At 41.5% G+C, this 13,086-nt stretch overlaps 1 protein-coding gene across 2 annotated transcripts in view; it reads left to right on the top strand.

The window, feature by feature from the left end:
- dscamb (Down syndrome cell adhesion molecule b) overlaps nt 1-13,086 on the top strand; it is a 119,905-nt gene that overhangs the window by 90,835 nt on the left and 15,984 nt on the right. For both annotated transcript variants that reach the window (XM_035155262.2, XM_035155260.2), the window contains exons 12-24: nt 5,911-6,107; nt 6,575-6,671; nt 7,087-7,215; nt 7,342-7,509; nt 8,178-8,248; nt 8,592-8,835; nt 9,345-9,491; nt 10,501-10,656; nt 11,084-11,217; nt 11,405-11,558; nt 11,878-11,995; nt 12,116-12,282; nt 12,684-12,782. In XM_035155262.2, coding sequence (XP_035011153.2) covers nt 5,911-6,107; nt 6,575-6,671; nt 7,087-7,215; nt 7,342-7,509; nt 8,178-8,248; nt 8,592-8,835; nt 9,345-9,491; nt 10,501-10,656; nt 11,084-11,217; nt 11,405-11,558; nt 11,878-11,995; nt 12,116-12,282; nt 12,684-12,782 — 1,881 coding nt within the window. The remainder of the gene's footprint in view (nt 1-5,910; nt 6,108-6,574; nt 6,672-7,086; nt 7,216-7,341; nt 7,510-8,177; nt 8,249-8,591; nt 8,836-9,344; nt 9,492-10,500; nt 10,657-11,083; nt 11,218-11,404; nt 11,559-11,877; nt 11,996-12,115; nt 12,283-12,683; nt 12,783-13,086) is intronic.

Here is a 13,086-nt window from a genome sequence, read left to right as displayed (position 1 = left end):
AGATTTCCCCCTGATCAATGAATCCACTACTTTTTAACATCTCTACCTCCTTTCACAAGTTCTTAGACCCTTCCACCACCAACGTAATTTGAAGTGAAGAAGTTTCAGTTCTATCTCCACCGGTGGTCCTATAGTTTTAACATGCATCATTTCCCGTCTGAAGATCTAAGAGCGAAGCCTCCTCCATGCTGAGTGACGGAAAGTCCACCTCTTTGTCTTTCTTACCCCACATTCATCCCCCCATACCTCCCTCTTTCTTCTCTGCTGCCTTTGTTCCCCCTCTACCCCCTCTCAGCTTTCTTTTTTTATCCCTCGTCTCCCCTCTTTCCACTCACACTTTTTCTCCTCTTCCCGCTTGTGTTTTATTACCAGGCCCCTGTAATATCACTGGATATTAAAAAATATACATCAACCGAGCAATTATGGCCTATCAAAAAGAATAGGTTTAGCCTGAGGCCTCGCTCGTGCCGCACGGTGGATGCATAGAGATTAGATGAGGGGAAAGCGAGCAAGCAAGGATAGCCTCACCTCAGCTCGGTAACTGAAGCACGACCAAGATCGGAGAAGATTGAATAGAACACTGTAGATACTGCAGTCTCTGTCACATGCTTGATTCACACAAGTAGGTACACGCTATAAACACACACATGCACACACAAACATTCAAGGCCACATGCAGATTGACTCCAAATTTACTCTGATGCATCTACACACCCACGCAGACAAGCATGTGCTCATGTTTAAAAACTTACATGACAAATCTTCTCATGCACACATGATTTCATACAGAGCCATTCACACACAAAACACACACACACACACACACACACACACACACACACACACACACACACACACACACACACACAGCCTTGTATGTCATCATTGAGCGCCCTTTCTTTCTTTCTGTCTTTTTTCTTTCAATTAGCACTCGCAGGCTTCGTCAATGTTAACTTACACTGCCAAGGCCTCGGATTTAAATAGAGAAAATAGCCCCTGTTAAGCAGCAATAACATTTAGAGAAGGAGCTGAGGAGACTCTTTTAATAGGACTCACTTAAAATTCATAGTTGCTATGCAAAATAAATCAGCGATTTCCTGCGCGGGGGCAGTGGGAAAGGGGATGATGGTGTGGGGAGCGAGGGAGAGGGATGGGCTGCGAGTGAATAAGAAATGAGGTTTAAACGTCGGCAGTCCCAAGTCTGACACGTTCCATCGTGTCGGGGGTGGGTGGGGGTTGAGGGAAATGCACACACACACACACACACACACAAACAGAGGCCTATGTGCACGCAAACCCATGCAAGTAGCTCCCCCTTTGATTTTTGTTGGCTGCTTTAAAGAGGAAAATGTGCTGTGAAGAAGAAAGAGACAGAAACATGCTGAAGGAGTCTGTGTGTTGGTGTTTATTTATGTGTGTGGGGTAAGAGGGATTTGTGTTTGTGTGTGTGCTCATTAACTCTCTTGATTTTAATTTACAGTATACAAATCAGTGCCTCACTGATGCAGCAATCACAGATGACAGATAAACTGGAAGCAGCATAAAGACATATGCAGTCTCTGTGCTGGATGGATTGTTGTGGTTCCCAAATGATGAATCCTCCTGACTTTGTTAATCTTTGACTTCTCTAGTGTCACCTTGTAATGACCTTGTGACCAAGTACTGCATGGTGGAGCTTCTAGTATGATTGAAGACTCTAATGATGCTTTCACACTTACCTTGTTTGGTCCGGACTTCAGTCTTTTCAGTTCAGTGTCAACCAAAATGAAGGTGCCTCAGACCACGGGGTGGACAAATGGACCAAAATGTGTTGACACTTTTTTTGGATAGTTTGGACTTCAAGACCAATTGCTAGAAGTTAAGACAGCAGTAAAAATAGAAGAAGTAAAAGAAGCAGGAGCCCAAAGTGTTGCTAGTTTCTCCATAAATGGAGTTGCACAGTCTCAGAGGATTGTTTGAACAACAAGGATGTTAATTCGGCGCCTTCAAAGTGTCGAGTACTGTGCCTGAAGTTGTTGATGTCGGTAGTAATAACATAACTATATTACAGTGGCAACCAAAATAACAAAATGAACTGGTTCATTCATTTTCTCCATTCAAACAGAAAAACTACTATTCGCTGCCTCATGTCCATCTACAAACCAATCAATGTCATTTAGAGGTAGACGCATCCCAAATAGGTGATGACGACAGGACGTACAAATGTCATACAGAAGTCTTTAGTCCACTCCCGAAATTGCAATGTGAAACTAAAACTAACTGGATCAAACAATGTAACAAAGGCTGTGTCTCACAGCAAATGCCTCCTTCCACCCCTAGACTCAGCTAAAGACATTAACCTTGGGTGTCAAAATACCCGAAGTCTTGTTTTAACTCTCAAATATAGATCAGCCTTAAAAGAAAAAAGTGTAGCGATACAATGTAATTACATCTTTATACTGCATCAGTGAAAAAATAAATGATAAAAGAGCAAAGAGATAATCTGAAGCAGTTTTCACACGACAGAACGGGCGAGATTTAACACATCAGCACGATTCGCACACTGCCATGGCAAAAACCACCACTCACACAAGTAGAGTATAATATTAGTTATGATTTCAAGTACTTGACTTTAATTGTCAGTAATTGACTCGTGGTTGTCCAACCTACCTGGCCCTCTGAGTACCAGACTGTGGTCTTTGTTAAGCCAAAACAAATTATCATAAAGTTATCCACAAATACTGTTTGACTCAGAGGAACTCAGTGTGTGTATGTGTGTGGAAGCATGTTTACAATTCTTGTGCATGTGTATCCCCATGACTCTTTCTTACCCTGTCAGTATTTCTACAGTATCTTTATATCTGTTGGTATTTGTGTATTTCTGAATGTGCAATGTGTGCGTTGTCCTTTGTGCGTTGGAATGCGAGTGTGCCTGTGTGACACAACAGCGTGGCCAGCGGACTTGTCTGCTGTGTATGAATAATCAAAGTGGTCTCTCTCTCTCATCATTAAATCATCACTGTCCTGGTGGGAGCCTGAGGAGGGAGAGAGATGGAGAGAGAGAGGGAGAGAGAGAGAGGGATCATAGTTAGCGCTGCAGGGGTACATGCTCTCTCTCTCTTCTCCGTCGTGTAGTGTGGCTGAGATGTGTCATGAGCACAAGTCTTCTCTGCTCTCTGTGCTCGCCCACTTAGCTCTCCCAGACACCGCCGCTCTCATGCACACACTTTCATACATATGCACTCCGAGTAAAACACATCCACGCAGACACATTATTCAGGAGTGTACAGACATGCACACACACACACAGCGACTCCAACTCACACACCGCATCTTCTCCTGGTAAGAGGAGGCCTCCAACCACTGCTCCACCGGTACCTGCCACATGCAGCTGCCATTTTCAGAGACACAGTGGATTCACTACAAGCCTGTTAACTCTACAGTAGATACAGCATGTGGTCCTGAAAACTGCTCTGTCTAATGTAGATGATAAGTCAATCAGCCACTCCACAGAAAATGTGCAACACTTTAAAGCTGCTCAGATCAATATTTTCATATAAATAATGCAACTGCTGTGTGTAATGTAACTTCACAGAGAACCACCTGAGTCTGCAGTTCCTCTCGGCTCTGCAGGGAGTTTTAGCGTCTTTCAGCTGATTGTTTTGATTTATATTCACCGCGCAATAGCTTCACTATACACTGTACCTGCTCAACATTAATCATCTGACAGACAAGGGGAAAATCATGGGAAATCTCAACAGAGGTTTTTCAGTCTAGTCGGACATTTAATAGATGAAACAACAACTACTAAATAGATAAATAAATACAGAACTAGAGGGGCAATCGGAGAGCTCAAACTGCCACCAAGGCTAACACCCAACCATGCCATGTTCAAGTTAAAGAAAATAAATCCCTCTGCACCAAAATTGTATTGGTTGTTCCGCAGGTCATGCCCCACTTCATGGAAATCGGTTGAGTAGTTACGTGCGTTATATTGCTAACTAACAAACAAATGCAGACAAAAACTAAAATGAAAATAGTAAAATAACTAGATAACTAACTTAATGTTTTATTTATTTCTAACTAATGAAATGATTTATTTTTAACCTTTTGGTGGAGGTATAAGACAACAAATATCAAACTAGATTATTATAGAAGCCATTGTAATTTCACTTTATTCTGCATTTTTCCGAAAGGAATATTATCTTGGATTTCTTGATGTTGAAACATGTTTTTTTCTGATACTGTAGTGCAGGATTGGCTGCCTTTTAAAATGTTCAATGTTTCTTTCTTTTCTTTGTGCAGTTTAAAGTGTGATTCTTGCACAAAAGTGAAAACTGTAATTCTTTCTAAGACACAGCAGATTGAAGTGACATTTTTTGCATGGAGTTTTGAATAGATTTTCATAATACTTCGATCACACAAATTCGATTGTAGGATCACAAAACTGTGAGCAAATAGTTTTACCTGCAGTATAACTCTGTGTCCTGCATGTCCACACTGACAAAGATTAGCATATTGATTCACTCTGCTCAGAGCTGCTGGAGTTAATATGATATAATCCAATTTGGGGGCTTCACACTTTAAAGATCATTACACTTACAATAGCACCTGAACGTCTCAGTGTGATAATCAGGATTCTGATTCATGCAAGTAGAGAGAAAAGGACACAATGAAAGAAAGTGTGAGTAAGAGAATGGTGTGAGTGTGAGTACAGACTGAGTAGTCTGGGTGAGAGACGTTCTCAACAAGTCATTCTGCTGAACAACGCACGCACGCACACACACACACACACACACACACACACACACACACACACACACACACACACACACACACACACACACACACACACACACACACAGGGGCTAAATGTGTTGCTAATGAGCCTGGTGTGTGGTTACAGCAGAGAGCCAGACCGGCTCCACGCTCAGACCGATGGGAGTTCAGTCAGGAGTCACCACTTTCTTCTCCGTTTCCTCCGCCTCATCCTCAGAAAGCAACACGTTACACTGCTTGCTGTTATTATCAAAGCAGGCTTCTACCTGAAGGGCTCCTCTTCTATCTCACAGCATCACAGGAGACAAGGAGTGTCAAACATGACGTTCGCGATGGTCCCTGGAGTGTTGAAATAGTTATCATAATTGTAAGAGGAAAAAAAGAGAAGGTGTCTTACTCTGTATAAGATGAGAAGTAAGAGAATGTGTTAATTTTGGACCAAAAAAAGAACTGGCACAGTAAAACCATTTATTTTTAAAGAATAGCTAGAATAGAATAGTAGCTCCTGAAAATGTTATTTTTGATATCACTCTACTGATATATTTAGCGGCATGTGTGCATAGATGGATTCATTTTAACTGATATAACCATGTTTTTCTTTCTCCTTAGATTTTTGAGATTTTTTTTTATTCAGCACAGATTCAACAAATACATAGAAAACTGACATATAATAATATACAGTGCAGAGGAAGGCAGAAAACCCAGTGGTCTTATTTTAAAACCTCACAAAATTAGAAAATACAACATTAACATGCAGAAAATAATATGACTATAAAGATAGTCAGCAGATTTACAATAACACATATAGCCTTATAAAAACAAAAATTATAACATTTTATTTGTATAGCCCATATTCACAAATCTCAATTTACCTCATAGGGCCTAACAAGGTGCGACCTCAGAGATGAACGGAGCAGCAATGACAATGTGTTATGTTCGATGTTTTGCCGATAATGATAGTATGTGTGAGTAGGCATATTATATATCTAAGCAATCTAGTTGTAATCATAATCCACAATCAGAAGCCACCACAATCCAAAAATGGATAAAAGATCTATTTCAACTGATATCATTGTCTATTCTCTTTCTTTCTCCCTATCCTCCCTCTTGCTACTCTCTTGCCACCTTGGCCTTTCTGTCTCCTCCATCCAGTCCCGGCCATGATCACCTCCTACCCCAACACCACCCTGGCCACGCATGGCGAGGAGAAGAAGATGAGCTGCATCGCTCACGGAGAGAAGCCCATTATGGTGCGCTGGGAGAAAGAGGAACGCATCATCAACCCCGAGACCAGCCGATACGTGGTCACCGTCAAAGAAGTGGCTGACGAAGTCATTTCCACGCTGGTGGTGGGTGCTCAACTTTCACCATAAATCAAACGCCACCGTGAATCTAATTTTTTTCCAGTCGTTTTAATCTATTCAGACAGATGGGAAGCAGAGAGGAAGAGTTTGGGAGGAAGGGCAGAGGAAATTCTTGCTGAAATTCACATTCACAAGTAGATTCAAGTGGAGCATGAAATATTAAAGAGCTACCTTCCAGTTCAATTTAATGCTGATTAAAACACAGCATGAACGAGTACATGTGTAATGCAGGATAAGGAATATGTGCCTTGAGATAATTGAGTAGTTAAGTGTCCCACATGGTTTAGGGTGGAGGTTTCTCTCTCTCTCTGAAGAAGTTGAGCACACTGCTCCTCCTCCACTTTGAAAAACCACTCAAGATGAAATGTAATTTTAGATTTTTTTTTTTTACACTGATAGTAGAACTCTCTGACCACCTGATAGCTTTGAATGTGGTGTGTGTGTCTGTGTAGATTATGCCTACAGTTCGTGAGGACTCCGGCTTCTTCTCCTGTCATGCCATCAACTCGTTCGGCGAGGACCGGGGCATCATACAGCTGACGGTGCAAGGTAAGCTCCGCCGCACCTCACACTCACTGCAGCTCATGTTGGAAAAGGACATGTTAAGAAAAAGACTAAATTCCCTCAGGAAGTTGAAAAGATTTCGTAATTTGTTGTGTAATTCAATAATTTACTAACTTAATAGCCACATGGTGTCATCACTCTCTGTAGTCAAAACCCAATCCCTCACTGGGGAAATCACAAACAGAATGAAACCAATACATCTGTCTGGTCTGCCTGCCATCCAGTTCTATTTCAGGACTCTGCACTTCACAGTACCTCTCTCTCTCTCTCTCTCTCTCTCTCTCTCTCTCTCTCTCTCTCTCTCTCTCTCTCTCTCTCTCTCTTTCTTTCTTTCTCTCTCTCTCTCCTGCTGTGTTTTTCGGCCTCTCTCACTCTCGGCTGTGTTTACATGTTGCATCAGAGCCGCCCGACCCTCCGGAGGTGGAGATCCGGGAGGTTAAGGATCGAACCATAGCTCTGCGCTGGACGATGGGTTTTGACGGGAACAGCCCCATCACAGGATATGATATTGAGTGCAAGAACAAATCAGGTAGACATAAGTACATCGAGCGCAAGTTCAGGCGACAGAGTCAACAAGAAATGCATAAATGTTGTAATCCATCTCTGACACTCCATCCAACCTCTCTCTCTCTCTTTCTCCCTCTGTTTCTTCTAGCTTCTTGGCTTTCAGCCCAGGTAACCAAAGATGTGTCACCGCAGCTCAACCAGGCCACTATCATCGACCTGCACCCTTCCTCCACTTACAACATCCGCATGGTCGCCAAGAACATAATCGGCAACAGCAACCCTAGCAACGAGCTCACCATAACTACTGATGAAGCAGGTTAGTTAGTTCAACTTAGTAAGTTGTCAAACTATGGTGCAGATGAAATACATTTTCCTGAAAATGAAACTCCACTATCTCTCAATCACAATATTTTATAGTGTTGATTTAGCTTCAATACTATATAAAATTATGACCAGAATTTATTTTAATACTTAGAATTTATACTTTGACCGAGTCCTGTTTTGGAATGAAACGCCTCAGATATAGTGTCCATTGCCTCCTGGCCCTCAAACCTGTTGAGTCCACTTTCACTTAATGATTTTATGATAGTTTTAAATGGAGATCATCATCTTTTATATCAGGGCAAACAGATCAGGTCACTCTTGCTTTTAGTCTTAATTCTATTGCTCGTTAACGATCGCCCCTCAGTCATACCAGCACATTAATAAGACCCATTTTAGCAGATTCATCGCTGAAATAAAGTCATAAACTTCAGATTAAGTAAAACATATATCATCTGTCACATTACAAAGGTTTAAGTTGATGATGTTGCAAGTTTCTACTTATTGTTGAGGTAGAAACTTCAGTGTATGAAGATGCATTCTTAACTCAACAGCACCATCTAGTGAAACGGGACTAGATAAAATGTAACACTCTATGGCAGAACATCTCTCCACTTTTAACAGTAACATGCAGTAATGTTGAGTGATGGGCTTCGTTCACAGCTCCTGACGGTCCACCACAAGATGTCATACTGGAGTCCACGTCCCCGCAGAGCATCAAAGTCTCCTGGAAGGTACAGTCCACAGAGATCATATTAGGAGCTCAGGCTGATTTCATGATGTAGATGGGGTTAGGGTTAACTCCAACCCTAACCCCTCAGGCAGGTTTTCTATTAGTTTCAAAAACAGCATTTGGACTTTTATATTTAAATTATGCAGCTACAAATGCTATCAGATATTGCTGTTTATTTTATTGTATTTACATATGTGTAAGACAGTGGGGATTTTCATTTTAGATAATTAAAAAATAAGAAAAGATATCAAAGCAGCTGATTAACATGATTAAGATGATATTGAGCATTAGGACAACCGTATGTGTTTGAGTTATGGTCATCTAACCATTTTCTCATTTCACAGCCTCCACATAAACACCTGCAGAACGGCGTGATCCGCGGTTTCCAGGTGGGCTACAGGGAGTACAGCCCAGGCGGCAGCCACCAGTTCACCATCATCAGCCTGGACACGACAGGAGACACCACGGAGAGCATCCTGCTGGACAACCTGAAGAAGTTCACTCAGTACAGTGTGGTGGTGCAGGCTGCAAACAGGGCAGGCACCGGGCCGTCGTCACAGCAGGTGGTCACCAAAACTCTGGAGGATGGTAAGTAGCACATGTGAAATAATACTGGATATATAACACCTATATAAAGTCTATTTATTCAAGCTTGAAGTAACCCTGTGTTTTTCGTATGATCCACCTGCTGTAAGAGTTTGAATAAAGAACTGATTTACTGCATGGCCTTCCCACCCTGGTAGAGATGTGGGGCTTCATATTTTTGTGAAAAGGCTGCCATCTGCTGGACATGTTTTGAACTACATCACATGAATAACTGCTTTATATTATCTTGCCTCAACCCTATTTTGAGTCATTGTAATGAAATAATGAATATCATTTTTTAAATATTTGATTGAGCTAAATTCAACAGATTCATTAAAACACCAGAAGTTTCTAACACTGTTCGTAAGTTATGTAGGGAATTATAATAATTTGATAACATGATTATATCTAATTTGAGTGAACGGTTCGACAATTACTGGTATTGCCACAAAAAAAAAAAAAGTCTATTGATCTTCTACTCTTACACTTTTTCCCCCTCTTGTCTCTTTCAGTGCCTTCTCGGCCTCCTGAAAATGTCCTGGCAGTGGCCAAGTCTCCAGAAGTCATCTCACTGTCCTGGATTCCGCTGCCCAGAGAGGCTCTCAACGGAAACCTGCAGGGCTACAGAGTCATCTACTGGGCCAACCTGCCCGATGGAGGTACTCACATCCACGCACCCTATCACCATTTAAGTCACCAGACTGTCGTTAATGCTGTATTTGCTGATTGTGATGGTTCTCTCACTAGGGGAGGCTGTGGTATTGTCATAATCTAATATATAGTGTTGCAGAGGTGCTGCTATCTGAATATTTCAGTGTTGTGTGTCAGATTTTTCTTATTTCATGAAATCCTGTTTTCAATATTTTTAGATATTAGCAACTTATTTCTTAATAAATGACAACAGCAGCTTCATTTTTATTGAGGCACAATTGTAGTTCAGTTGCCTCTTCATGTCCTTTATATTGATCCTGTTTGTGAGACGCAGATGATGTGATTTTCAAATGCAAATTATTTGCTCTTCAATTAATCATTTTTTAACTCAGGTAGTGTTACAGTTTCTCTTTGGAATTGATTTTTAATAGTAATTAAATAATTAACATACATAATTTGAGCCAGTTTTAACATTAGATTGGTGTTTTTTCTAATGCAGATTTACAAAAGGTCTTCACTGTATTGCACAGATGGTATCGGTGGTTCCTGTGTTTTCCACATGATTGCATATCTTGCAATATAGCAATAATCCAACCTGCAGTGGCGTGTCTCCATCAATAATTCACAATGCAATAAGTGAAGGCAGGCCCATTGCCTCAGCTCTGAGTGACAGGACATAAGAAGGATGGAGGCGAGGGGAACAGAAATCAGAGCAAAAGTGAAGAGCAGAAGCCTTTAATACCCGTTTTATTGCACTGAAACATCATTATGCAGCCGAATGCTCGACATACATTATCTTTACTGTACAATCAGAACATTTTAGTTGATTTATTACACGAGATTTGTGAAATTCCAGCTTTAATCACAGGGAAACCGTTTTTTCATTATGTTGCAATGCTGAATGAACTATTATTGGTATTAGTGTTCTTAATTATGGCAGCAAGCTGCACCAAACCAGCACACTGTGTATAATTTGTGTTACCCAGTCTTATTAACGTATCTTGTCTCTTGTGTCAGAGCTGGGAGAGATCAGGAATGTGACGACCAATCAGCCATCTCTGGAGCTGGACGGCTTGGAGAAGTACACCAACTACAGCATCCAGGTGTTAGCCTTCACCAACGCTGGAGATGGTGTCCGCAGCGAACAGATCTACGTGCGCACAAAAGAGGACGGTATGAGAGACATGATCAGACACATATTGGTTTCTAGATAGATGCTACTGAAGAACACTGGACATTATACTCAAAGGTATGTGATGCTGTAGCTTTGGGGAGGATAAAAATGTGTAAACTTATTCATGATACATTTCATGATCTTATCAAGACATTTTAACTTGAATGGTTCTCACCAAGGCCCGACTGCCCCCTTATGAAACCTCATTTAAATTCACTAGATCTGGATTTTTATATATATCTACACACAATTGCACACACTAATATGAATAATAGTAGTTTTTGCAAAATCCTGCTAAAAATCAAGCAGATGCAGATGAAAGCTTCTTCTTGGTGTAATGATTTTATCCTCTACTATTATTTAATAAATACTATATTTATGTTTATCTGCATCTCCTGAACCTTGCTGTGTTTTCTTCTTCCTCAGTGCCCGGTCCTCCAGCAGGGGTGAAGGCTGCCGCCTCCAGCAGCTCGGTGGTGTTTGTCTCCTGGCTGCCTCCACTCAAACTCAACGGTATCATCAGGAAATACATCGTCTTCTGCTCGAACCTGCATCCCATGGTATTAGCATTTGTATGCCAAAAGATCGTCAGTGTTTTCAGGGATTCTGATCCTTAATAACTAATAATAAAGATACTTTCATTTGCTGAAAATATGCCTGCTTTTTTGTTCACAGCTGCATTTCTACACTCGGGACAAAGCTGTTGCCCAATGATACATTAATCTCTCCTCTCTCTAAACTTTACAGGTGATGAGTGAGTTCGAGGCGTCTCCAGATGCGTATTTCTACAGGATCCCAAACTTGGCTCGGAACCGACAGTACAGTATCTGGGTGGTGGCTGTGACTGCTGCCGGTCATGGCAACAACAGTGAGAAGATCACAGTGGAGCCTCTGGCCAAAGGTAAACAGCTGGGCGAACAATATCCTTTCATATATTTTATATTCACATTGTTTTCTACGGTTGATCATCATTCAAAGCATAATTGGTCATATTAGCATATGAGAACTTCATGAAACAAACAACATCTTTGTACCATTGAGATTTTGTATTGGGATATTTGGCACAATATGAATATGACACCTAATTGGGGGAAAAAATCTAAAAAACCATAAGGAATATTTTTTTATTTGGACAATTGAAAACTTGTTTCTTACTTTTCTGACAAAAGCTTCATCCATTCAGACCACTCATAAAGTTTATGTGTTTGTGTGGATTTTAGCTCCCTCCAGGATTCTGACCTTCAATGGGACAGTGACGACTCCCTGGATGAAAGATATCGTTCTGCCATGCAAGGCTGTCGGAGACCCTCCCCCTACCATCAAGTGGCTGAAGGGAAAGTAAGTGAAAGTGCTGCTGCTCAGCACAGATATGATATAACACTATCAGGGATACTCTGAATATGCAGCATTTTGTTATCTGTAGAAATGTCTAAGCTACTTTTCATTTCTTTTCTCCAGCACCAATGGGACTCCTACCCCTGTCCTGGTGGACGGCCGTCGCAGTGTCCATGGCAACGGCAGCTTCCTCATCCGCACAGTGAAAGCAGAGGATTCTGGCAACTACAGCTGTGTGGCCAGCAACAACTGGGGGTCAGATGAGATCACACTTAATCTACAGGTCCAAGGCAAGTAGTCGCAGCATAGAGGCACTGCACAGTGAGGCAGACAATGAAACAAGACAAAAATAAAACAGAAAAGAAACATTTTAGAGAAGTCTTAATTCAGGAAAGAGTAATAAAGTCATTATGTCTCGGAGAGAGCGTAGCATATGGATAACTTCCCTGAGAGGACCAATCCAAACATTGACCTTACGTCACACACACTCATTATGTTGCATTCTCTGACTCCACAAGAGAAAGTTCCACTGTGGTCCAAAAGCTATTAAAGAATGTAGTGCCAGTTTGGCCGAGAGTGTGATCTGAAAGAAAGTTCCGTATTGCCTCTTAAAACTGAGGTTTTCAATCTGGGCCGGGAGATCGAGGCAATTTAACACAAATACTATCTTTGTTTGTCCTCGTATCCACAGTCCCTCCTGACCAGCCTCGCCTCACTGTTACCAAGACGACCACCACATCAATCACATTGTCATGGATACCTGGAGACAACGGAGGGAGTTCAATCAGAGGTGAGAGTGACACACACACACACACACACACACACACACACACACTGTTGTCTTTGTCTAGTTATGAGGACACTCATTAACAAATGTATCTGTATGTAATCCCTAGCCCCTTACCCCTACCATAAACATCACAACCATAGACTGTATACAAAGATGGACGACATGACAGCTACCAAAACTGAAGCCTAAGCATCTCACTCGCCTCCTAAAGGCTGGCTGCAGTATAGGTCATAAACCCCGCCTGGGCAACTTTACGTCATGATTGACAACTGAGTCTGACTCATAATGACTAACTCTTGCTCAA

The sequence above is a fragment of the Hippoglossus stenolepis genome, chromosome 4 (assembly GCF_022539355.2).
Source record: "Hippoglossus stenolepis isolate QCI-W04-F060 chromosome 4, HSTE1.2, whole genome shotgun sequence".
NCBI lineage: Eukaryota > Metazoa > Chordata > Actinopteri > Pleuronectiformes > Pleuronectidae > Hippoglossus > Hippoglossus stenolepis.
Note: the sequence above shows the minus strand (reverse complement) of the source record. Positions and strands in the feature narration are given on the sequence as shown.